This window comes from Phocoena sinus, chromosome 11 (assembly GCF_008692025.1).
Source record: "Phocoena sinus isolate mPhoSin1 chromosome 11, mPhoSin1.pri, whole genome shotgun sequence".
In the NCBI taxonomy this organism is placed as follows: Eukaryota; Metazoa; Chordata; class Mammalia; order Artiodactyla; family Phocoenidae; genus Phocoena; species Phocoena sinus.
In genome coordinates, this window is record NC_045773.1 from 3,567,439 (window position 1) to 3,591,327 (window position 23,889).

At 42.9% G+C, this 23,889-nt stretch overlaps 1 protein-coding gene across 1 annotated transcript in view; it reads left to right on the forward strand.

Moving 5' to 3' along the window:
- Nucleotides 1–1,046: 1,046 nt before the first annotated feature.
- The window catches only part of C11H3orf20 (chromosome 11 C3orf20 homolog), a 32,921-nt gene continuing 10,078 nt past the window's right edge, over nt 1,047–23,889 (forward strand). Inside the window, 7 exon segments of the mRNA XM_032647963.1 lie at nt 1,047–1,578; nt 2,174–2,293; nt 8,942–9,077; nt 10,072–10,115; nt 10,118–10,355; nt 20,183–20,335; nt 21,104–21,224. Coding sequence (XP_032503854.1) covers nt 1,047–1,578; nt 2,174–2,293; nt 8,942–9,077; nt 10,072–10,115; nt 10,118–10,355; nt 20,183–20,335; nt 21,104–21,224 — 1,344 coding nt within the window.

A 23,889-nucleotide genomic window follows, 5' to 3' on the forward strand; every position in this document is an offset into this window, starting at 1 on the left:
GACTCTTGTTCCTAGGAGATTTTTTTTGCTGGTGGATGGGCAGTTCAGTTGGAAGCCTGTGAGGAAGTCGTGTTGTCTTTGGAAAGGTCTCTATGCCAAGAGTCTGCAGGCAGGCAACTCCTGACCAAGAGCTCTGTCTCTGTAAGCCTTCGATTCCTCATCAGTGAAACCGGAAAGATAATAGCCTTTTCCACACCAGGGCAGCCGCACTGTAAATGCTGAGGGTGTGCACCAGGGGCGCAGTTCTGGAATGGCAAACTTGGGGTGGCTCCAGAGGACACAGTTTGAAGAGTGAAAGAATGAGGATTGTCTGGCAGGAGAAGAGGGCCATGGACGTCATGGGGAGTGGTTGTCAGGATGGAAGGTGGTAGAACTGATGACTAGAAGGCTGCGGTAGCAGGAGTTGTCAGAAGTTCTAGATTTGAGGAGATGTGGTAAACGATGTTAGTCGTTGGACTAAAAAAATTCATCCTCCTCCTCCTTTCCCATTCGCCCTTGGATGTACATGTTGAATCCAGGCCCATCCTTGCGTTGCAACCAGGAGCTTCCATCCACATCACCTTCCCCCAGAAGGAACCAATGAAACTTCTTTTTGTTTTTGCAGGTTTTTATTGAGAGACCACAAGCAGGTCTTCCACCCTCAGATCTCTGACTACAAAAGGTGCGATGGAACATTTTTCCCTTCCCCATTCTTTTCCTTACTCCAGCCCAGGGTCTGTTTGGGGAACCTGCTCATCCCGAGGCTCCTCCCAAAGTGACTCACTAACGTGGTCTCTGACGCATCCCCGGGAAGGGAAGTGGGGTGACGGGGGGGCATCCCTTTGTGGGAGAGAGTGACCAATTATTTATCCTCCCGCATAGGATGCCCTGGCTCAATGACCTGTAAGGGCCATTTCAGCACTTGCATTCCATCTGTCCCCAAGGCCTCACCTTAGGTGAGAACTTTGGCTCTCATTCAGCTCTCAGGGTGTCTGCCTCCTCACAGCTGAAGGTTCTTCTTGTCTGAGATGGACAGTATTACCTAGTAGTATGTGTGCTCTAGGACCATGAATGGCATCAATACTAACCAAGAACTATACCAGCAATACACCGCCACGGACCCCAAGCTGCCGGCCCGCATCTCCAGGGTGCTCATCATCTGCCAGAGTGCAGGCATTTCTGTACCCAAGGGCATCAGAAACATCTTTGAGTTTACCTGGGAGGAGCTGATCACTGACCCCATGATCCCTACCCCTTCTGAGATCCTGGGCCTGGAGATCAGCATTGGAGCCCCGCCCGTGGTGCTTATGGAACCGGCCCCTGTGCAGGCCCCTGTCAAGAACAAGCCACCCCTGCCAGTGCTACCACTGCCGATGCTGCCCGCTTCCACTGGGCCGGCCAGATTCTCCACGCACTCTCCTACCCACGGCCAACGGGGGCCATCCAGCCAGGAGACCCTGCACAGGTTCCAGAGGCAGTCTATCCACCTGCTGACTGAGCTCCTCACCCTGAAGATGAAGGCCATGCTGGAGTCCATGTCCAGTAAATCAGCGAAGTCTGGCTCACCAGATCCTGACTCGTTTTTCTGGGCCTGGAAGGGTCTGGCCTGGGCATGTGTGTATGCGTCCACTGCACCCACCCCAGACAGGTCTACAAGAATGCGCCGTGAAAAGGTGGCAGCCAAGGGTCCGCTTTGCAACTCAGCTCTTTCCTGAGACCACCCCCAAGAATCATCCTTTCACCCCTCTCCGTTCTCCATTTTGTCCTCCCATCCCTCCAGCTTTGCTGAGCCCAGATTGAGAGGTTGGCCATGAGAACAGTGTGAGGTATTGAAAGGGGGAGTTTGTGGAAATGATGCCGAGGTAGAGAGAGGCAGCACCCAGGAGGAGGGGGTAAATCGGGAGGGCCAGTTGGTGGGTAGCAGGGCAGAGCCAAGCAGAGCCAGAACCAGGAGAGTCGTGAGAACTGGGAGAACACCGTAGAAGAGAACTTTAAAGATTTCTCTTAATTACTCTGAGCCTTCTCCAGCATTAAAAAATCTTTTTCTTCCAGAAATTGGTTGTTTTGTAACAACAGGGCAATTTAGAATATCTGATCTACCATACAACTAGGACAAAAACGTCATTATTATACTTTTGATTAAAAAAATTAAAATAAAAAAATTGAAAGCAGAATCCCATCTGTTCCACTCCAGATTCTTCCACAAACATCCCAGCCATGGGAGTGAACTCACCTTACCAGCTTGTCTACGAGTCCTCTACTGGCTGTCTGAGTTTTTCCCTCTCAACCGGAAGGGAAGTCAAGAAGAAAACAGGTAACAGTGATTCCCAGCAAGACCTTTTGACCTACCTTTGGTGGTGGGGGTGGGATGGGGAGGGGGATAGAAGATTTCCTGTGTAGGCTGATGAGGTGATTTGATTTGGTTTTCTGATAGGAAGGATATATAGCTGCCCTGGCTGGAGACCCAGCAGCTATTGACAGATTCTGTCCCATAAAAGGTGACATATCTCAACCCAGTCACTCCACTTTGCAGTCTCATCGTTTGAATGTTTACAAGTGCTCCATTTCAGTTAACGCGGTTCCTCTCACCTGGGGCAACACCCCTAGCAAACCCACATCTTCCACCTCCTATGTTATCCCATACTCACCCCCTCTTCTCAGAGAGAGACCTGTGTTACCCATACTCACCCAGCAAGTGGGGGAACCAGTAACTGAACGGACGTATTTGGATACCAAGCCTAACCTTGTGTCCCCAGCTGGGTCAGTTTATGTGGGCAGAAAACAGACATAGAGGCCATTTCTTTTCTATTGCAGAAAACGCAGAGCAGAAGGAAAGGCTTAAAGGAAAGAACTGGTGGCAGGTGAGACCAAACACGGTAGCAGTGACTGTGCAGCCAGAGCTTGGAGGAGAGATGGGTTGGGGCTGGAGAGGGCAGAGAAGGAACTTTCTCTCGTGGAACTTCCAGGGCCCCCAAGGCTGTGGTGATAGAGTGGTGGGGTAGGGGAGGGACTGTATTTGCAAAGTGGTGGTGGGAGGATCCACAGAAGTTTGGGATGCTCAAAGACTGTCCAGTGCTTCCCACAGGCACTGGAGGTAAGGCTAGAAGTTGAGAAGCTTGGATTTTATTCCTGAGCCCACCTCGGATTGCTATGAGATTTGCCTTCTTCCAGGCCTCACTCTCCATATCAAGTTGATCCTGTAGCCTTTCAGTCAGTGAACAAATGTTTATTGAACAATTGCTAGTTGTCAGTCACTGTTCTTTTTTTTGATACGCGGGCCTCTCACTGTTGTGGCCTCTCCCATTGCGGAGCACAGGCTCCGGATGCGCAGGCTCAGCAGCCATGGCTCACGGGCCCAGCCGCTCCGCGGCATGTGGGATCTTCCTGGACCGGGGCACAAACTCGTGTCCCCTGCATTGGCAGGGGGACTCTCAACCACTGCGCCACCAGGGAAGCCCCAGTCACTGTTCTGAATGCTGTGGGTACATGTGTGGATTTTAAGACAAGGAACACCTTCCCTGGTGGAGGTGACATCCTCAGACTCTTGTTTCCCCTGTTCCTTTACCTCTCATGACACATTTTCTGTCACTGTGAGCATCACTTCCAGCATCCCTCTTTATATGCTCCTGGTTTATCATATCTCCTCCTGAGCTGGCCCTAAATCAATGCAGTCACTTTGAGGGGAAATGAAGTATCCTCAGGACACCCAGTGATTTCATGATTTTTTTCTTCCTAATGACCTCGGGGTGATGCCTTGAGTAAGTTTGTTCCAAAACAAAAGTTACGTACGTCTGTTGGTCTCTTTGTCTATGTGGCTGTTTTCCTCTGCCACCCGAGGATGTGATTACCCCATGATGTTGCATCATTCTCACTAGGATGTTCAGCGCTGGTGCATTTCTTATAGGTTCCTGATATGGTTTAGAAATTATTCTCACACATGTGTGCTAGGATGGATGGTTAACCTTCCCTAATAGTTTATAAGGAACCGTGTGTCCTAGCTTGCCCAGGAAAGTCCCAGTTTATGCTGTTGTCCTGGCATAACTATTAATTATACACACTTTCACTCCAAAGTACCCTAGCTTAAAGAACATATTGTAGAGTCGTTGTGGTTTTAAGTCACTTTGGGTTTGGGACCTCTGCTATCTGTTCCATGTACACGTGCTGTCACACCTTGCCAGCTGGCCCCCTTTACAGTTCTAGGGTCATGCAGACTTGGAGCAGACAGGCTCCAGGAGTTGGACCTACTCCCTGAGCAGACAGCAGCTATTTCTGGAGCATAGCCCAACTTAACAGGCAGAGAATTGAGAGAAATCTGTCAACAGTGGTTCCTGGTTGTCACACTTGGGGACCCAAAGCAACTAGGGGCAGGCCAGAAATGGATGCTTAGGCCAGCAGATGTTCCAGGAGGTCAGCCAGCAGGTAGGTGGGCCTTAGGGTCAAGTCTCTGGTCTCATGGCTGGAGGAGTCAAGAAAGGGACCAGGAAGCACTGAAAGTGACAAGATACCAGACATGGTACCCAAGCACCAACCAGAAACCTCGAGGCTTGGCTGACAGTGAGAAAGACTCCATTCTGAGGCCTTCAGGGCTCAGTTGGAGCCTAAGCAATGCCCCTGGCCTGAAGACTCATTTTATTTTTGAGTCCAAGGGGAAGGTGAGCCTACATATATCAAGGAAGAGCATGTGGCTCCAGCTGAGTAGGCAGCAGAGACTCAGAACCAGGCAGGACCTGAATAGATGCTTCTGGAAATTCAGCCATGGATGATCACCTCCACAATTTTATGTCATCATATCCTCATACCACCTAAGACTTGCCATGGGGGATAACTGTGAAAATAATGGAAATAAGCACAAAACATTGCCACCACAGATTTGAGCAGGCAGAAGAAAGAATCAGCTCGAAGACAGGACAATGGAAATTATTGAGTCTGAAGAACAGAAAGAAAAAAGACTGAAGAAAAATGAACAGAGCCTAAGGGAACTGTGGGACACCATCAAGTGGCATATGCATGTGGGAGTCCCAGAAGAGGAAGAGAGATCAAAAGAGGCAGAGAGAATATTTAAAGAAACAATGGCTGAAATTTTCCCAAATTTGATGCAAGACATGAATATAAACGTCAGAGAAACTCAGCAGACTCCCAGAAAGATGAACTCAGAGAAACCCACACCAAGACACATTAATCATCAAACTTTCAAAAGACAAAGACAAAAAGAGAATCTTGAAAGCAGTAAGAGAGAAGTGAATCCTCACATACAATGAATTTCAATAAGATCATTAGCAGGTTTCTCATCAGAATTTGGAGGATACAAGGTACAGGGCAAATATATTCAAAATGCTTAAAGAAAAAACCTGTCAGCTAAGAATCAATCCTGAATTCAGGAAAACTGTGCTTCAAAACTGAGCAAGACATTAAGACATACAAAACCTGACGCAGTTCATGACAACTAAATCTGTGCTGCAGGAAGTGCTCAAGGGAGTCCTGCAAGGTGAAATGAAAGGACACTAGAGAGAACCACAAAGCTATATGGAGAAATAAAGACCTCAATAAAGGTAATACATAGGAAAGAATGAAAGCTAGTATTATTGTAACAGCAGTTTGTAACGGCACTTTTTGTTTTTCTACATGATTTAAGAGACTAATATATTTAAAGAAAAAAATTAGTGTAAAAGCCAGTATTACTGTTAACTTTGGTTTGTAGCTCCAAATCTTAGTTTCTACATAATTTGAAAGATTTAAAAGAAATGTTAATTTATGTTTTGGGACATACGATATAAAAAGATGTAATTTTTAGGACATTAACAACTGACAGTGATGGGGATGATGCTGTAAAGGAGGAGAGTTTTTGTACGTTATTGAAGTTTTGTACGTTATTGAAGTTGTAATCCCCATGGTAACCACAAAGAAAATAACTACAATATGCAGAAAAGGAAATGAGAAATTTTAAAATTTCACTACAAGAAATTAAAACAAATTAAGACAGTAATGCAGGATATGAAGAGCAAAAACTCTAATAAGGCATATAGAAAATAAAAAACACAGTAACAGAAGCAAGTCCCTCCTTATCAGTAATTCCTTTAAATGTAAATTGGCTAAATTTTGTAATCAAAAGACTGAGATTGGGAGAATGAATAGCAACTCATGATCCAACTATACGCTATAAGAGACTCACTTGAGATCCAGAGACACAATTGGGTTTGAATGTGAAAATATGGAAAAAGATATTCCATGCAAATAGTAACCAAAGGAGAGCAGAGGTGACTATACTAATATCAGATAAAACAGACTTTAAATTTAAAAAGATTACAAGAGACAAAGAAGGACATTCTATAATAATAAAATTTCAATACAGTAAGAAGATACAACAGTTATAAACATTTATGCACCTAATGACAGGCTTTCAAAATATATGAAGCAAAACCTGACCAGTTGAAGACAAGTAGTTCTACAGTAATAGTGGATAGAATAACAGACAGAAGTAAGAAAATAAAAAACAACACGATAAATCAACTAGATCTAACAGACACATGCAGAACACAAACAAAACAACAAAAACAGTGCACATTCTTTTCAAGTGTACATGGGACATTTCTAGGATAGATCATATGTTAGGCCACAAATTAAGTCTCAGTAGATTAAAAGAAATAGATTTCACTCAAAGTATCTTATCTTACCACAATGAGATGAAGTTAGAAATCAGTAACAGAAGGAAAACTGGAACATTTATAAAATTGTGGAAATTAAATAACACACACCTAATCAATGGATCAAAGAAGAAATTACAAGGAAAACTATAAAATACTAGAGACAAATGAAAATGAAAACAGCAGGCTTCCCTGGTGGTACAGTGGTTGAGAGTCCACCTGCCGACGCAGGGGACATGGGTTCGTGCCCCGGTCTGGGAAGATCCCACATGCTGCGGAGTGGCTAGGCCCGTGAGCCATGGCCGCTGAGCCTGTGTGTCCGGAGCCTGTGCTCTGCAACGGGAGAGGCCACAACAGTGAGAGGCCCATGTACTGCAAAAAAAAAAAAAAAGAAAAAAGAAAATGAAAGCAGCATACCAAAACTTATGGGGTGCAATGAAAGCAATGCTAAGGGGAAAATTTGTAGCTTTAATGCTTACATTAAAAGGCAAGAAAGATCTCAAGTAAACAACCTAACTTTACAACTTAAGGAACTTTAAACTAAACCCAAAGCTAGAGAAGGAAGGAAATAAAGGTTAGAGCAGAGATAAACTAAATAGAGAATATAAAAACAACAGAAAATCAATGAAACCAAAAGTTGATGCTTCAGAAAGATCAACACAATTGACAAATCTTTAGCTAGATGGACTAAGAAAAAAAGAAAGGAGACTCAAATTCCTAAAATCAGAATTGAAAATGGGACACAACTATTGATTCTACAGAAATAAAAGGGATTATCAGAGAGTACTATGAACAACTAACTGTATGCCAACAAATTGGATAACCTGCATGAAGTGGACAGATTCCTAAAACACAAAACCTACTTAGACTAAATCATGAAGAAATAGAAAATTTGAACTAGACCTATAAATAGTAAGAGATTCAATCAGTTATCAAAAATCTCCCAACAAAGAAAATCCCTGGACCTGATAACTTCAGTGATGAATTCTACCGAACATTTAAAGAAGAATTAATGCCAATTGTTCCAAAATTTTTCCCCAAAATTGAAGAGGGAACACTTCCCAACTCATTCTGTGAGGCCAATATTGCCCTGATATTGGAGCCAAAGGCACTAGAAGAAGACTACAGACCAATATACCTGATGAACATTGTTGCAAAATTCCTTAGCAAAATATTAGCAAACAGAATTCGGCAGCATAATAAAAGGATTATACAACATGACACTAAACAGGATTTATTCCTGGAATGCAACTTCTCTGGTGGTCCAGTGGTTGACTCCATGCTGCCAATGCAGGGGGCCCTGGTTCGAACCCTGTTCAGGGAACTAGATCCCACATGCCTCAACTAAAAGATCCCGCATGCCACAATGAAGATCCCGAGTGCCACAACCAAGACCTGGCACAGCCAAATAAATAAATATTTTAAAAAATTGAAAAGAAAGATTTGGTCTATGCCTATAATGGAATATTATGTAGCCTTAAAAAGGAAGGGAATTCTGCAATATGTTATAACATGGGTGAAACATGAGGACATTATGCTACATGAAACAAACCAGTCACAAAAAAGTCAAATACTGTATGATTCCACTTATAGGAGGTACTTAGAGTACTCAAAATCATAAAGATAGAAAGTAGATTGGCAGTTGCCAGGGGCTGGGGGTAGGGGAGAATGGGGGGTTATTGTTACAGAGTTTCAATTTTATAAGATAAAAAGAGTTACGGGAATAGATGGTGATAACGGTTGCACAACGCTGTGAATGTATTTAATACCACTGAACTTGCCTCTTCAAATTTAAGTCGGTAATTTTTGTTATACGTATTTTACCACAAGCACACACAAAAGCCCGCAAAACATCACAGTCTTGAGTCTCAGTTGATATACTCTGCCCTCTGCCGAAGGCCGAGGTAAGCCAGCATCAGAGAAGTGTTGAAGCCCTTGAGCCATTGAGCCACTGAGATGGAACTGGGACTTTTTGTCTTAAGTCAGAAGTGTCACAAGGGAATCCCTTCTGCATCCACCACAGCCATGTGTGTGCTCTCTCTACCCAGGACCAGGCCGCCCTTGGGGAAATGTGGCTGGATTCACCACTCTGCATGAGTGTTCCTGACACACACTCGGTTGACTCACAGAGCGCCGCCTCTGTTTCATAAGTGACCTGCTGGGGATTCTTATCCCTGGAAGCATAAATGATTCCCACAGTTATTTTGATTCTCAAGGGATGCAGCTCTCCTGCTCTCCCCGCCCCCTCACCCCAGGTGAACATGACGTCTTGAGAAACCATTTTCTAAAACCCTCCCTAACCTGTTCATCTCCAGCTACAGGCAAACCCCCAAATTTGGAAGAAGTAGTCTTGACATCCCCACAACGAGGAGCGGGAACCTCTTCCTCTGAGGTTATCGAGTTCAGCGACCCCTGCCCTGAAGCCCGGGAGAAGCTGCAGGAGATGTGTCGCCTTATGTGAGCACCTTAGTGGTTGGGGGTGTATGGGAGAGGAGGGCACAGCCTGTATGTGCGTGGAGGGGGATCACGGACATGTTGGCTCCCCCGTGCCCCCAGCCACAGTGACAGTGTGATAGTTGTCCCTCACACACAGGTCCCTAGTCCTTCCACAATCACAGTCATTTTCAGTCCTACTATGACCTTATGAGGAAGGCAGGTTTATGCCCGTTTTACAGATGAGGAAACTGAGGTACCCCAAGCACATGGTAAGGCATTGTCTGAGGTCCCACAGCTCAATGGGCCTGTCCCAGGGCAATGTTCTTTGCCTCCTCACCAGTGAGACCCCTTTGCATGGCTTCTTAAAGTTTACACACCCTTACAGTTAAGAATGTTTATTTCTTGACATAATTTGTCAGATGTTCTCTTAGAAAAAAAGGAACAGCTCTCAAAACAAAAAACACTGACATGGGTGATTAATGGTATTTATGATTTTGTGTGTCCCACAAGTCCTAGCAAGTGAATCTGCGTTCCTCCAAAGGCCTGGACCATGGGCCGTAAAGGATTTCAAACCTAGTTACATCTAAGCATATATGTGTCCTGGGGCTCACAGGCCACTGTCACTGCAGCTGTAGAATATGCGTAGAGGGCAGCCACCCAGTTTGCTCCTTACTGTGACATTCCAGAAGGAAGCTGTCTTCCTTTGTAAGCTCAGGATTGGGAGGTGATCAAAGCCTCCAGCTCTGCCACCCCGTTCCACACGCAGCTCCACTCCATGGGTCCCCACTCCTGTGCAAAAGGTGGAAATCAGGCCAGGGCCGGTCTCAAAGGGGTATGGGGACCTTCCCAGTTCTTCCTAAAAACATTACCTGTAAGGATGAGGGGTTGGGGTAGGGACAGATACTTTGGGGACAGGGAAATGGAATGGGAGTCTGGGGAGCTGGGGAGGGGCTGTAGAGAGCCTGGTGAGTGAGAGGCAAGTGGCTAGAAAATATGTTGGTCTCCTTCCCTGCAGAGAAGCCGAAAGGGTATCGTGGAAAGGGAGGAATATCTTCTACCCATGATCTTACGCAACTACAGGGCAAAGATGCCCCCTCATCTAATATCTACCCCCAAAGGGGACGCTCAGGTCCCAAGCTCCCACCATCTGCACCCTCCAGGTGCTCAGACTTCCACTCCCACCCCTCACCAACCTCCTGCCCATCATCTTCACTTGGACCGGCATTCTCAGGAATGGAAGGCACCCGAGAAGGCCATCAAGTTGCATTACACCTTCTATGATGGGTCCTTCTTCGTTTAGTATCCTTTTATTTGGTGCTTGCCTTTCTCCCCAGCAGCTCAGCCCAGAGAACTCCAGGCTTTGACAAAGCCGGAGTGTTTCCTTTGGCTTTTCATTTGGTCAGAGAAGTCTGGTGACGGGTCCTCTGGGATATTAAGAGTTTGTTCAGGTCAGAGAAGAAGTACCAAGAGTCAAGCCTCAAATTCAGTCCTGATCAACCAGTACGTACTGAACCCGACTATCTGTGATTACGTGTCAGTGCGGGCTGGGGGTGCAGCAGCAGCCCCTGCCTTCGAGGCTCTCCCAGGTGGGAAGAGGTTGGAGACACAGAACAATTCATCTCTAGCCGAGAGAAGGTGATAGGAGACCCTCCATCCTGGGGGGGGGGGGTCTTTGTCCTTCTGTCCCAGGCTCAATGGGTAAGTACTGTGGTTCTTGCATACTTTGCCGCCAAGATCCATGTATTTGGAGTCTAACCCGCACTGCACATACCCCACCTAGCACATGCTCGGGTTGATCTGCAGCTGAGGTCTGGCGGTACTCATGAGAATGTGGGCAGCTGGGTCCCAACCTCGGGGTGTGTGAGTGGCACAAGGGGACACATTTTCTCGTTGAGAATCTGGTGAAAGCTATAGACCCTCTTCCCAGAAATTTGAACTGATACACATGCATGTAAAACATTTCCTGTGATTGCAGGGGGTCTGCGGACCTTCAAAGCTTGTCCATGCACCAAGAACCCTAGACTGAGGAAAACTAAGATTTCTAACATGCAGGGTAAAGGCTGAGAGTTATGCATATTTTAGCATGAATGGAGTCAGGTTGCTTTCTTCATTCACAGATGTTTATCGAGTATTATATGCAATGATTAATGGAATGGAGTGAATGTACCACTTTACCTTAGGGGGAGGTGGCTCTCTGAGCCGTCTCAACAGGCGGCCCAGCAGGCCTTTCTGGCCATGGCCCTCCTCGCTTCCTTTGGCCTCCTCTCCACTGACCTGGGAATTCAGAATTGCAGTGCCTGTCAAAGGAGTCCTATGGTTTCTCTGACCATAAATGAGTGCATTCATTACCCTCTGCTCAGCCCTGCTTCCAGGGCACCTTGTGCATTGAACTCAGCACACACCTTCCCAGGCAGCTGCTGCTCACAGGGGTCATGGGGCTCCCTCTCCCCCCTTTTCTTCCTCAACACTGCATTGAATGGGACCATCAACCTGAACTCGTGAAGCTGTGTCCGTGAATTAGGTTGCTATTGGCAGGGCCAGAGAGGGGTGGACAAGTGTAGATCAGGGGATCAAGGTACTTCAGACCAGCCTGCTGGGATCCATGTTCCCTTCCCTGCCACAGAATCCCAAGGACCCCCTGCTGGGACCACCCGAGACCTCAGGCCATCGATGCTGGTGCGCTTGACTCAGACCCCATTGATCTTGGTCATTAATGTATTTCTGCTGTGGGAGTCCCAAGAGGCCTGGATTCTAGGCCCAGTTCTTCTTGGTGACCCTGCATAAGCCATTCCATCTCTCTGGGCCTCACTTCTCTCCATTATAAGGTGAGAAAGTTGGACCCAGTGATCTTGAAGGACAGCATCTGTGTTACTGTGATCAAATGGCCAAAACACACGTGCAGCTGTTGGATCCCTCTGGAGTAGAGAAAATGTTTCGGAGACACTTCCCTCCCTCACGGGTTCCACAGAACCCTGGACTTGGCAGCTAATTCTGTCTTCACGGAGACTGCTGGGCAAAACTCTCAGGTAGAAGTGATGTGTCTGCCCTTGGATTGCCAAAAAGCTCCAAGCCCCAGTGGGTTTGCACTGGTCAGTGTCAGACCCCAGAACCATCCCCGGCATCCCTTTCATTTGGGCTGTCAGCATCTCCTTGGACCTCTCTCCTCAATGGCTGAGTCTCCTGTCAAACTTCCCTCAAGTCCTTTTTCATACAAAGATACAACTCACCACATTAAAAACAAACCATAATCACCATGTGCCCAGTACTGTGCTAAGTGCTGTTCCTTTAGGGATTTGTTGAGCACTCAGAACTGCTGTGTGAGGTGCACATTTTTTTTAATATGTAAAATGCACATAACATTTACCATTTTAAGCATTTTGAAGTGTACAATTCAGTGGCATTCGTAGTGTTGTACAACCATCACGACTATCTAGTTTCCAGCACTTTTTCATCACCTCAGAAGGAAACCCTGTACCTAATAAGCAGTCCCTCCCCATTTCTCCTCCCCCACAGTCCCTGGCAACTGCTCATCTCCTTTCTGTCTCTATGCATTTCCCTATTCCAGACACTGCATATAAATGGAGTCACATAGTATGTGGTCTTTTTATCTGGCTTCTTTCACTTAGCATAATGTTTTCGAGGTTCTTCCATGTTGTAGTATGCATCAGTTCTCCCAGTTCCCCGACCAGGGATTGAACCCCAGCCCTTGGCAGTGGAAGCACGGAGTCCTAACCACTGGACCTCCAGGGAATTCCCTCCTTTTGTTTTTTTTGATTGGGGTGAAATTCACATGACATAAAGTCAGTCCTTTTAATGTGTACAATTTAGTGGCATTTAGCACATTTACAGTGTTGTGCAACCAACTCCTCCATTGAGTTCACCCCAAAAGAAAACCCTATACCCATTAATTGGTCACTCCTCATTTCTGCCTACCCCCAGGGGCAACCACCAATCTGTTTTTTTGTCTCTATGGATTTGCCTATTCTGCACATCTCATATAAATGGAATCTTACAGTATGTGGCCTTTTATGCCTGGCTTCCTTCACTTAATGTTTTCAAGATTCATACATGTTGTAGCATGTGTCAGAATTTCCTTCCTTTTCGTGGCTGACTAATATTCTATTGTATGGATATACCACTTTTTAAAATCCATTCTTTCATTTATGGACATTAGATTGCTCCCACCATTTGGCTAGTATGAATAATGCTGCTATGAACATTCTTGGAGAAGTTTTTATTTGCACACTGTTTTCATTTCTTTTCGGTCTATACCTAGGAGTGGAATTACTGGGTCATACGATAATTCTATATTTAACTTATTAACTTATTATGAAAACATTCAGAATGTTTTCCAAAGTGGCTAGACCATTTTACATTCCCACCAGCAATGTGTGAGGGTTTCAATTTCTCCACATCCTTGACTATACTTGATATTTTCCAATTTTTAATTTCCAGCCATTCTAGTGGGTGTGAAGTGATATCTTGTCATGGTTTTGACTTGCATTTCCCTAATAGCTAATGATTAGGAGCATTTTCATGTGCCTTCTTTGTATAATCTTCTTTGTAGAAATGTGTATTCAAGTCCTTTGCCCATTTTTTGATTAAGTTGTGAGTTCTTTTTATATTGTGGATACTAGGCCCTTATCAGATATATAATTTACATATATTTTTCCTGTACTGTGAGGTGTCTTTTCATACTCTTGATAGCATCCTTTGATATACAAAAGATTTAAATTTTGATGACGTCCAGTTTTTCTATATTTTTGGATTTTATATCTAAGAAACTATTCCTTATTCCTCTGTTTTCTTCTAAGAGCTTTATAGTTATAGCTCTTAGGTCTAGATCTCTGGTCCATTTTTCAGTTGATCTTTGCATATAGTATGAGTAAGGGTCCAACTTCATTCTTTTGCATGTGGTTCCCAATTGTCCTAGCACTATTTGTTGAAGAAACTATTCTTTCCCTCATTGAATGGTCTTGTCGCCCTTGTTGAAAATCAATTGACCATAGATATATGGGCTTATTTTTGGACTCTCAATTCTGTTCTGTTGATATATATGTCTATTATGCCAGAACCACACTGTTTTATTATCACTTTGTAGTAAGTGTTGAAATCAATAAGTGTGGGTCCTTCATCTTTATTCTTTTCTTCAAGATTATTTTGGTTATTTGGGTACCCTTGCAATTCTGTACGAGTTTTAGAATCAAGTTTTCCATTGCTGCAAAAAAGATTGATGGGATTGATAGGGATTGCATTGTATTGGGTTGGCCAAAAAGACCCTAAGATGTTACAGAAAAACCCAAACAAACTTTTTGTCCAACCCAATATCTGTAGATCACTGTGGGGAGCATTGCCATTAACAATATTAATTCTTCCAATCCATGAACACCGGGAACAAATGATCTGAAATGCTATATGAGCAACAACTACAATAGAAAAGTAATAAACAAAAGGAAATGATACCATTTACAATAACATCAAAAAGGATAAAATACTTCGGAATAAATTTAGCCAAGGAGGTGTAAAACTCATACACTGAAAACTACAAAATATTGCTGAAGTAGAGAGGACTGAAATGAATGGAAATACATCCCATGTTCATGAAGGACAACTTATTTCTATGTGTTGGTGTTGTATCCTGCAACTTTGCTTTGCATGTTTCTAGAAATTGGTCCTTTTCAACTAGGTTACCTAACTGGTAGAGGTACAGATCTTCATATAATTCTCTTATGATCTTTTTTCATTTCTGTAAGGTCAGTAGTAATGTCTCCACTTTCATTTCTGATTTTAGGAATTTGAGTCTTCCTTTTTTTTTCCCCCCTCAGTCAGTGTAGCTAAAGTTTTGTTAATTTTACAGATCGTTTCAAAGAACCATTTTTGGGTTTTGTCAGTTCTCTCTATTGTTTTTTCTGTTCTCTGTTTTGTTTTACTTTTCTCTAATCTTTATTATTTCCTTCCTCTGCTAGCTTTAGTTTTACTTTACTGTTCTTTTTATAGTTCATTACGGTAGAAGGTTGGGTTATTGAATTGAGATCTTTCTTCTCCTTTAACATGAATATTTAAAAAATTTTATTGGTGTGTAGTTGATTTACAATGTTGTTAGTTTCTGCTGTACAGCAAAGTGAATCACTTATACATATATCCACTCTTAGTTTTTTAAATTTTTAATCTTTTAATCTTTTTTTAAATTGAAGTATCGTTGATTTACTATATCCACTCTTTTTCAGATTCTTTTCCCATACAGGTCATTACAGAGTATTGAGAAGAATTCCCTGTGCTATACAGTAGGTTCTTATTAGTTATCTACTTTTTATATAGTAGTGTGTATATGTCAATCCCAATCTCCCAGTTTGTCCCTTCCCCCCCCCGTTTCCCCCCAGTAACATAAGTTCGTTTTCTACATCTGTGACTCTATTTCTATTTTGTAAATAAGTTCATTTGTACCATTTTTTTAGATTCCACATATAAGTGATATCATATGATATTTGTCTTTCTCTGACTGACTGACTTCACTCAGTATGACAATCTCTAGGCTGTATAAACAAATGAAATAATGCCATTTGCAGCAACATGGATTGGGCCTAGAGACTGTCATAATGTGAATATTTATAGCTGTAAATTTCTCTGAGTACTGCTTTCACCTGATCCCATAAGTTTGGGTATTTTGTGTTTTTTTTTTCATTTATCTCAAAGTATTTTCTGATTTCCCTTGTGATTTATTCTCTATCCATTAGTTGTTTAAAAGTGTGTGCTTAATTTCCACCTGTCTGTGAATTTTCTAAATTTCCTTCTGCCAGTGATTTCTAGTTTCATTCTGTTGTCAGAGAATATACTCTTTATGGTTCCAGTTTTTTGAAATTTATTGAGACTTGTTTTGTGGCCTAACATACTGTGTAGACCAGAGAACAATCCTTGTGAACTTGAGAAGAACGTGTTTTCTCCTGTTGTCAAGTGGAATGTTCTGTATATGCCTGGTAGCTCTAGTTGGTTTATACTATTGTTCAAGTCCTCTGATTTTCTGTCTAGTTTTTCTAGCCATTATTGAAAGTAAGGTAGTGAAGTCTCTCTTATTGTAGAACTATTTCTTCCTCTAATTCTGTGCATTTTTGCTTTATATATTTTAGGGCTCTGTTGTTAGGTGTTTATATGTCTATAGTTGTTATATCTTCTTGAGGTATTGGCCCTTTTCTCAATACATAATGTCCTTCTTTGTCTCTTGTAAAAATTTTTACTAAAGTCTATTTTGTCTGATATCAATACAGCCACCTTTCTTTTGGTTACTATTTGCATGGAATATCCTTTTCCATCATTTCACTTTCAACCTAGTTGTGTCTTAGCATCTAAAGTGAGTCTCTTGTAGATAGCATATAGTTGAGTAATATATTTTGTTTTGTTTTTATCCATTTGGCAGATCTCTGCCTTTGGAGAGTTTAATCCATTTATATTTAAAGTAATTGATGATATGGGAGGACTGAATTCTGCCATTTTGCTGTTTGTTTTCTTTCTTTTTCATGGAAAGGCATTTTATTTTTATGTATGTATGTATGTATGGGGGCTGCATTGGGTCTTTGTTGCTGTGCATGGGCTTTCTCTAGTTGTGGCAAGTGGGGGCTACTCTTTGTTGTGGTGCATGGGCTTCTTATTATGGTGGCTTCTCTTATTGTGGAGCACAGGCTCTACGCACAAGGGCTTCAGTAGTTGTGGCCCGTGGGCTCAGTAGTTGTGGCTCGCGGGCCCTCGAGCACAGGCTCAGCAGTTGTGGCACACGGGCTTAGTTGCTCCGTGGTGTGTGGGATCTTCCTGGACCAGGGGTCAAACCTGTGTCCACTGCATTGGCAGGTGGATTCTTAACCACTGTGCCACCAGGGTAGTCCCAAGGCATTTTATTTTAAATACAGCAGTGTGTACATGTCAATCCCAAACTCCCATTCTATCCCTCCTCCCACCCTTCTCCCCAGTAACCATAAGTTCCTTCTCTAAGTCTGTGAGTCTATTTCTGTTTTGTAAATAAGTACATTTCTTTCATTTTTTCTTTTTGGATACAGCATATAAGTGATATCATATGATATTTGTCTTTCCCTGTCCTACTTATTTCACTTGGTATGATAATCTCTAGGTCCATCCATGTTGCTGCAAATGACATTATTTCATTCTTTTTAATGGCTGAGTAATATTCCATTGTATATATGTACCACATCTTTATCCATTCATCTGTCAGTGGACATTTAGGTCACTTCCATGTCTTGGCTATTGTAAACAGTGCTGCAATGAACAATTGGGGTGTGTTTATCCTTTCGAACCATGTTTTTCTCTGGGTATATGTTGAAGAGTGGGATTGCTGGATTATATGGTAGCTCTCTGATTTCCTTTTCTCCACACTTTCTAGTTATTTTCTTATTGGTTTCCCTGGTATAATGGGTTGAATAATGTCTAACAAAAATTTATGTTTACCTGGAACCTCAGGATATGACCATATTTAGAAATAGGGTCTTTGCAGATATAATTATTAAGATGCAGTTATATTGGATTAGAATGAGCCCTAATCCACTGGTGTCCTTATAAGAATAGAAAACAGACACACAGAGAGGGAAGAACACCACGTGATGACTGAGATAGACGTTAGAATGATGCATCTATAAACCAAGGAATGCTAAAGATTCTTGGTAACCACTAGAAAAATAGGAAGAGGCAAGGAAGTGTTCTTCCCCAGAGCCTCCAAGAATATGGCCCTATCAGCACCTTGATTTCAGACTTCTAGACTCCAGACTGTGAGAGAATAAATTTCTGCTGTTCAAGTCACCCAGTTTGTGGTACTTAGTTACAGCAGCCTGAAGAAACTAATTACATTTGACAACGTATTAGTTTGAGTTAAGACCAACTTAGCTTCAATGGCATGTAAGACTCTGCTCCTATACAGCTCCATTCCTCCTCCTTTATTTTGTTGTTAACAGAAATTAACTCTTTATATATACATTGCCATTAATATAGATTTACAAGTATTGTTTTATGCATTTGTTTTTTCAAATCATATAGGAAAAAAGGAATTATAAACAAAATAATAATATAATACTGAATTTTATATTTACTTATGTAGTTACCTTTACTGGTGTTCTTTTTTCCTTTGTTTGTCTTTGAGTTACTGTCAAGTGTTTTTTCATTTCAACCTTAAGGAATCCTTTTAGCATTTTTTGTAGGGCAGGTGTACTAGTGGTGAACTGTCTCAGCTTTAGTTTATCTGGAAAAATCTTAATTTCTCCTTCATTTTTGAAGAATAGTTTTATTCAATATAGAAGCCTTGGTTGATAGCTTTTTTTTTTTTTCAGCTTTTTAAATATTTCATCCCAGTGCCTCTGGCCTTCTTGGTTTCTGATGAGAACTTGGCCACTAATCTTATTAAGGATCCCTTGTACATGACAAGTCTCTTCTTTTGCTGCTTTCAAGATTCTTTCTTTGTCTTTTTGCAGTTCGATAATAACGTGGCTGTCTTTGAATTTATCCTACTTGCAGTTTGTTGATCTTCTTGAATGTATAGAGTCATATCTTTCATAAAAATTGGGGAGTTTTCAACCATTATTTCTTTCTGTCCCCTCACTTCTTCTGGGACTCCTATTATGCATATATTGGTCTACTTGGTGGTGTCCCACAGGTCTCCTAGGTTCTGTTCATTTTTCTTCATTCTTTTTTCTTTTTGCTCCTCAGGCTGGATAATTTCAGTTGTTCTGTCTTCAAGTTCACTGATTTTTTTCTTCTACTGCTCCAGCATAGTGCTAAATCCATCTAATGAATTTTATTTATTTTTTGGTTTAATAATTAATAAATTAATTAATTAGTTTATTTTAAAATTTAATAAATTAAAGTATAGTTGATTTACAATGTTGTGTTAGTTTTAGGTATACAGCACAGTGATTCAGTTATATGTGTATATGTATATTATTTTTCAGATTCTTTTCCATTATAGGTTATTATAAATTATTGAACATAGTTCCCTGTGCTATACAGTAGGTCCTTGTTGGTTATCTATTTTACGTATAGGAGTGTGTATATATTAATCCCAAACTCCTAATTTATCCCTCCCCTCACTCTTCTCCTTTGGTAACCAGAAGTTTGTTTTCTATGTCTGTGGGTCTATTCCTGTTTTGTAAATGAGTTCATGTTTTTAGGGTTCCACATATAAGCAATATCATATGATATTTGTCTTTGTCTCTGACTTACTCACTTAGTATGTTAATCTCTAGGTCCTATATGTTGCTGCAAATGTCATTATCTCATTCTTTTTTATGGCTGAGTAATATTCCAGTGTGTGTGTGTGTGTGTGTGTGTGTGTGTGTGTGTGTGTGTGTGTGTAACACATTTTCTTTATCCATTCATCTGTTGCTGGACATGTAGGTTGCTTCCATGTCTTGGCTATCATAAATAGTGCTGCAGTGAACATTGGGGTGCATGTATCTTTTTGAATTATAGTTTTCTCTGGATATATGCCCAGGAGTGGGATTGTAGGATCACTGAAATTCTTCCTGTCTGGGGCACTTCTGAAATTCTGGCAAAAAGGATAGTAGCTGCCCACACCATATCTGTTTTAGTCAGGACCAGTGCTCCTTGCGGCCTCCTAAGTAGGAAATGAACAGGGAGACATTGTCTACTCTTCTAGATTGGTAAGAAGGGGAAGCAGCCTAGCAGCATTAGAAATATCCTGGCCTCAGAGTTCAGATACTGGCTCTGCCACTTCCTGTGGTGTGATGTAAGGCAGATCACTTCTCTGCACCTTGGATTCCTCATCTGTTGGGTGAATAACTTACCCTGGTTTGTCTGGGACTTTCCTGGTTTTATCACTGAAAGTACTGCATCTCAGGAAACCCCTTACATGCAGGGAAATCCTACTCATCTGTGAGATGAAGGTAATAGTACCTACCACAGGGTGGTTGTGAGGGGTAGAAAGAGGATACAGGGAAGCACCCAGGGCATGGTTGGTTCCATAGTCATTTAGTTGTTACTTATGCAAAGTGCAGAAGACTGGGAATGATGTACCAAACAGCTAAAACACTGACATGTAGACTTGCTTTCCATGAGGCACCTAAGAGCAGAATTCTGAGAGTTTTCTGTTAGTTCTACTTAACAATTTCTGCCAGCTATCCCTCTGGACACATCGCCGTGTGTCAGATCCCCATGTGCTGCAGAGGGAGAGCCATCACCTGCCTCTTTAATGACACACCCAGCTTCTCCTTCCTGGCCGTGTTCAATGCTGAAGGCCAGGGCTGCGTTCACTACAACCTGAAGGCCTGGTGAGTCAGTTGGGGGAATCTTGGCCCCATGGAAGTATCTCTGAGGGTGACAAAGTGGGGCACCGAGGTGCAAAGTAGGAGCCCCTGGGGAAAAGATGGACCAGGCAGTGTCCAGAGACCTAGGAAGACAGTGTGGCAGGGCCAAAGCAGTGCCTGTAGGGACATAGATGCTTTGAGGCCCTTACTTGCTGGATTCATGTCATAGCCAATGAGAAGGGAAATTCCCCAAGTCCTACTCCACTTGTTCCCCCCAGAGCACTGGGATCTTCACTGTTAGCTAGATTCATGGAAGAATTCTTTAGGGGAGAGAAGTGTTTTATACTAGGAAGCAGTGAAGGAGAGGCCATGGGTAGCACATATTCTTGGTAGCCAAATGTTGATTTTGTCTGATTTTCCTAAGGAACTGTTCCAGGAGGGATTGACTTACTTTCATGTGACGGTTGTTCCGTTTCCCATTTTGGTGCCTGAGATCTTATATGCTCAGGCTCCTGGGTTACGGGCACATGTTCCATTTCTCTCCCCCTTGGGTTAGGCCTGAGCCTCCACCATCTCCTTCAGATCTGACCTTCCCAACAGACTCCCCAGTGGCATCAACAGGTGTGAAGGGACATCAGACCATGTTAGGTGGGGTAAGTAGGGCCACCTGCAAGAGTCCACAGTTCCTCCACCTGGGGCAGAGTCTCAGAGCCCTGCCTGCCTATAGCCTGTAGTGCTGGGGGCTTCCTTCCAGGTTCTGGAGGAAGCTCCTCATTTATGTATCTCTCCTAGCTGCCCATACGTCTTGGTGTTGGATGAGGAAGGTGGGACCGTCAACGACTACAAGGGCTACGTAGTCCACAAGTGGAGCTGGACCTCCAAGACGGAGACTTTGCTCTCTCTGGAATACAAGGTAGGGGTGGGCAGCAGAGGTGGGGCTTGCCACTGGGCTGTCCAGCGTTAAGAGCCAGAGGGCTACCTGTATGACAGGAGCCCTAGCCTCAAGGAGCTTGTAATATCAGAGGTTCCCACGTTGATGGGCAGTGGTCCAGGGCTGACTGAAGTGAACTTTTCACCAGCCTACAGCAACTGTTGGCTGCTGTACTGACCTTTCTTGGTAATATGCTTCCTGTTTTATTTTTATTATTAATGATATTATATTTTATAGTTAAAATGTCTTTTATTTTAGGAAGTAACTGTTACAGTAGTTGATAGTTTTATTTTTAATGCCTATGTGTGGCAATAAGAAAAGTAATTCTATGTTGGTCTCCCCAGTTTTTGTTTTTATAGTTTTACTATCTGTGAAACAAAAAAATCTGAGAGGTAAAGGAAGCTGATAGACACAAATCCTTTTTTCATTCATTTGGTTGTTCAGCTATTCATCAGAGTTATTAAATAATAAATGTTTAATTACTAATATTAAATAATAACTTAATACATTTAATATACTAATAAAGCAATTAAGTGTGCTTGTCACTTTACCTATGGCAGAGTTTCTCATCCCTGGAACTACTGACTTTTTGAGATGGATAATCCTTTTAATAACTGTGCATTGTAGGATATTTACCAGTATCTCCCTAGATGCCAGGAGTACCCCCTCTCCTAGTTGTGGCAACCAAAAATATCTCCAGACAGTGCCAAATGTCTTTGGGGGGCAAAAATCACTTGTTGTTGAAAATCACCAATCTAGGGGATAGAAAGATAGACAATACCCCTCAAGGAACTCAGAAATCTAGGGGAATAATAAGAATATGTGGTAGAGGGCTTCCCTGGTGGCGCAGTGGTTGGGAGTCTGCCTGCCGATGCGGGGGACGCGGGTTCGTGCCCCGGTCCGGGAGGATCCCATGTGCTGCGGAGCGGCTGGGCCTGTGAGCCATGGCCGCTGGGCCTGCGCGTCCGGAGCCTGTGCTCCGCAACGGGAGAGGCCGCAGCGGTGAGAGGCCCGTGTACTGCAAAAAAAAAAAAAAAAAAAGAATATGTGGTAGAAAAGTGTAAGGGCTGTGAGAGGACAAGCTCATAGGGTTGGGATTCAGAGAAAGATCACAGAACATAGAATCCACCCAAGGTAAGAGTTACAGACAGAAGCACTGTTAGAGTTCATGGTAGGGCTCAAGCATCCTGTGTCATGCCCTTCCTGTTCATCCTCTGTGTTGACCACTGGATTCTCATTCTTATATCTCGATTCCTGTAGACCATACCACTGCTCAGAAACATTCAATTCCTTGAACGTGTATCACCCTTCCTACCCCACTGTCCTGAAATATAATACATCTTCTCTCTCTGCCAATCCAAATTTTCCCTCCTTCAAAGCCCTACTCAGACTTCCTGTTCTCATGGCACTCCAGTCCACACCCATTTCTCTCTTCTCCCAGTGCCCACTGTCTGGATTAGAAAGTAATCCGGACGGAAATGACAAATTTCAGTCATTGTACAATTAGTCATGTAATGAAGAGGTTCTCAGTTGTGGCTGCATATCAGAATCACCCATGGGACTTTAACAAAAATATAGATCCCAGGCACAGCCCTAGAGAGATTGTGATTCAGTTGGTCTGTCATGGGTTCTGGAGTTTGTAGTTTTCACAAGTCTTTCTATTGCTTGACCAGGTCCAAGATCTCCAGTCCAGGAGTGTATTGAGTTATTGCCTTACTATTTAACTTTTTGTAGTCGTATGAAAGTTTACAATCCAAAAAGATTATAAATTGGTTGCAGGCAGACACCATATGTTATATGTCAGTATGGCCAAGTGGACAGAGAACTCTGGGATGAGGGTCTGAGGAGCCACGTACTAGTGTCAGCTTTTCCAAACCCTGGGTGTGCAGCTTTCTGAAAACCACTCAGCTTCTCTGAGTCTTGGTGGCTCATCAATACAAGGTGGGTCACAAGAGCCTCCCTCCTGCCTCACACTGCTTTTGTGAGAACTAAATGAAACAGTGGTGGGGAAGGTGCTTTGACACACTAAAGTGTTTCAGCAGTGTGTCTTAGTTCATTGTTCTGTTCCCTAGAGCTGCATACAGAAATGCACAACAGGGGCTGGTACAGTCAGGAGTGGCCTGGAACACAAGTGGCCTTGAGTTGTAACATGAGTGTATGTGCATATTATTCTCATAGATACAGATAAGAAGGAGGGAGAGCATTCTGGATAGAGGAATATTATCTGTAAAGGCTTGGAGTTGGGATTCAGGGTGGCATTGTTAAAAGTTCACAAGTGCTTCTCATGAAAGAAAAGTAGGCAAGAGCTGTATGTGTCAGGGGGGTGGAGGTGAGAGGCACTGGATGTCATGCTGAGGAGTTTGCATGCTGTCTTGGAGGCTGCAGTGGCAAGTTTGTTTCTGCCCAGATATTTATCGTTCCCAGCATTTTCATTCCTCTCTGAAAATCCAGTTTCCCTCCAGTATCATTTCTCTTCATCCTGAAAAACTTCCTTTAGCATTTCTTGAAATGGAGATCTTCTGGCAACAAATTCTGTTTTCTTTCATGTGAAAAATGTCTTTATGAAAGAATATTTTTGCCGGATATGGAATTCTGGTTGACGTTTTTTTCTATCAGCATTTTAAACATGTTCCACTGTCTCTATCCT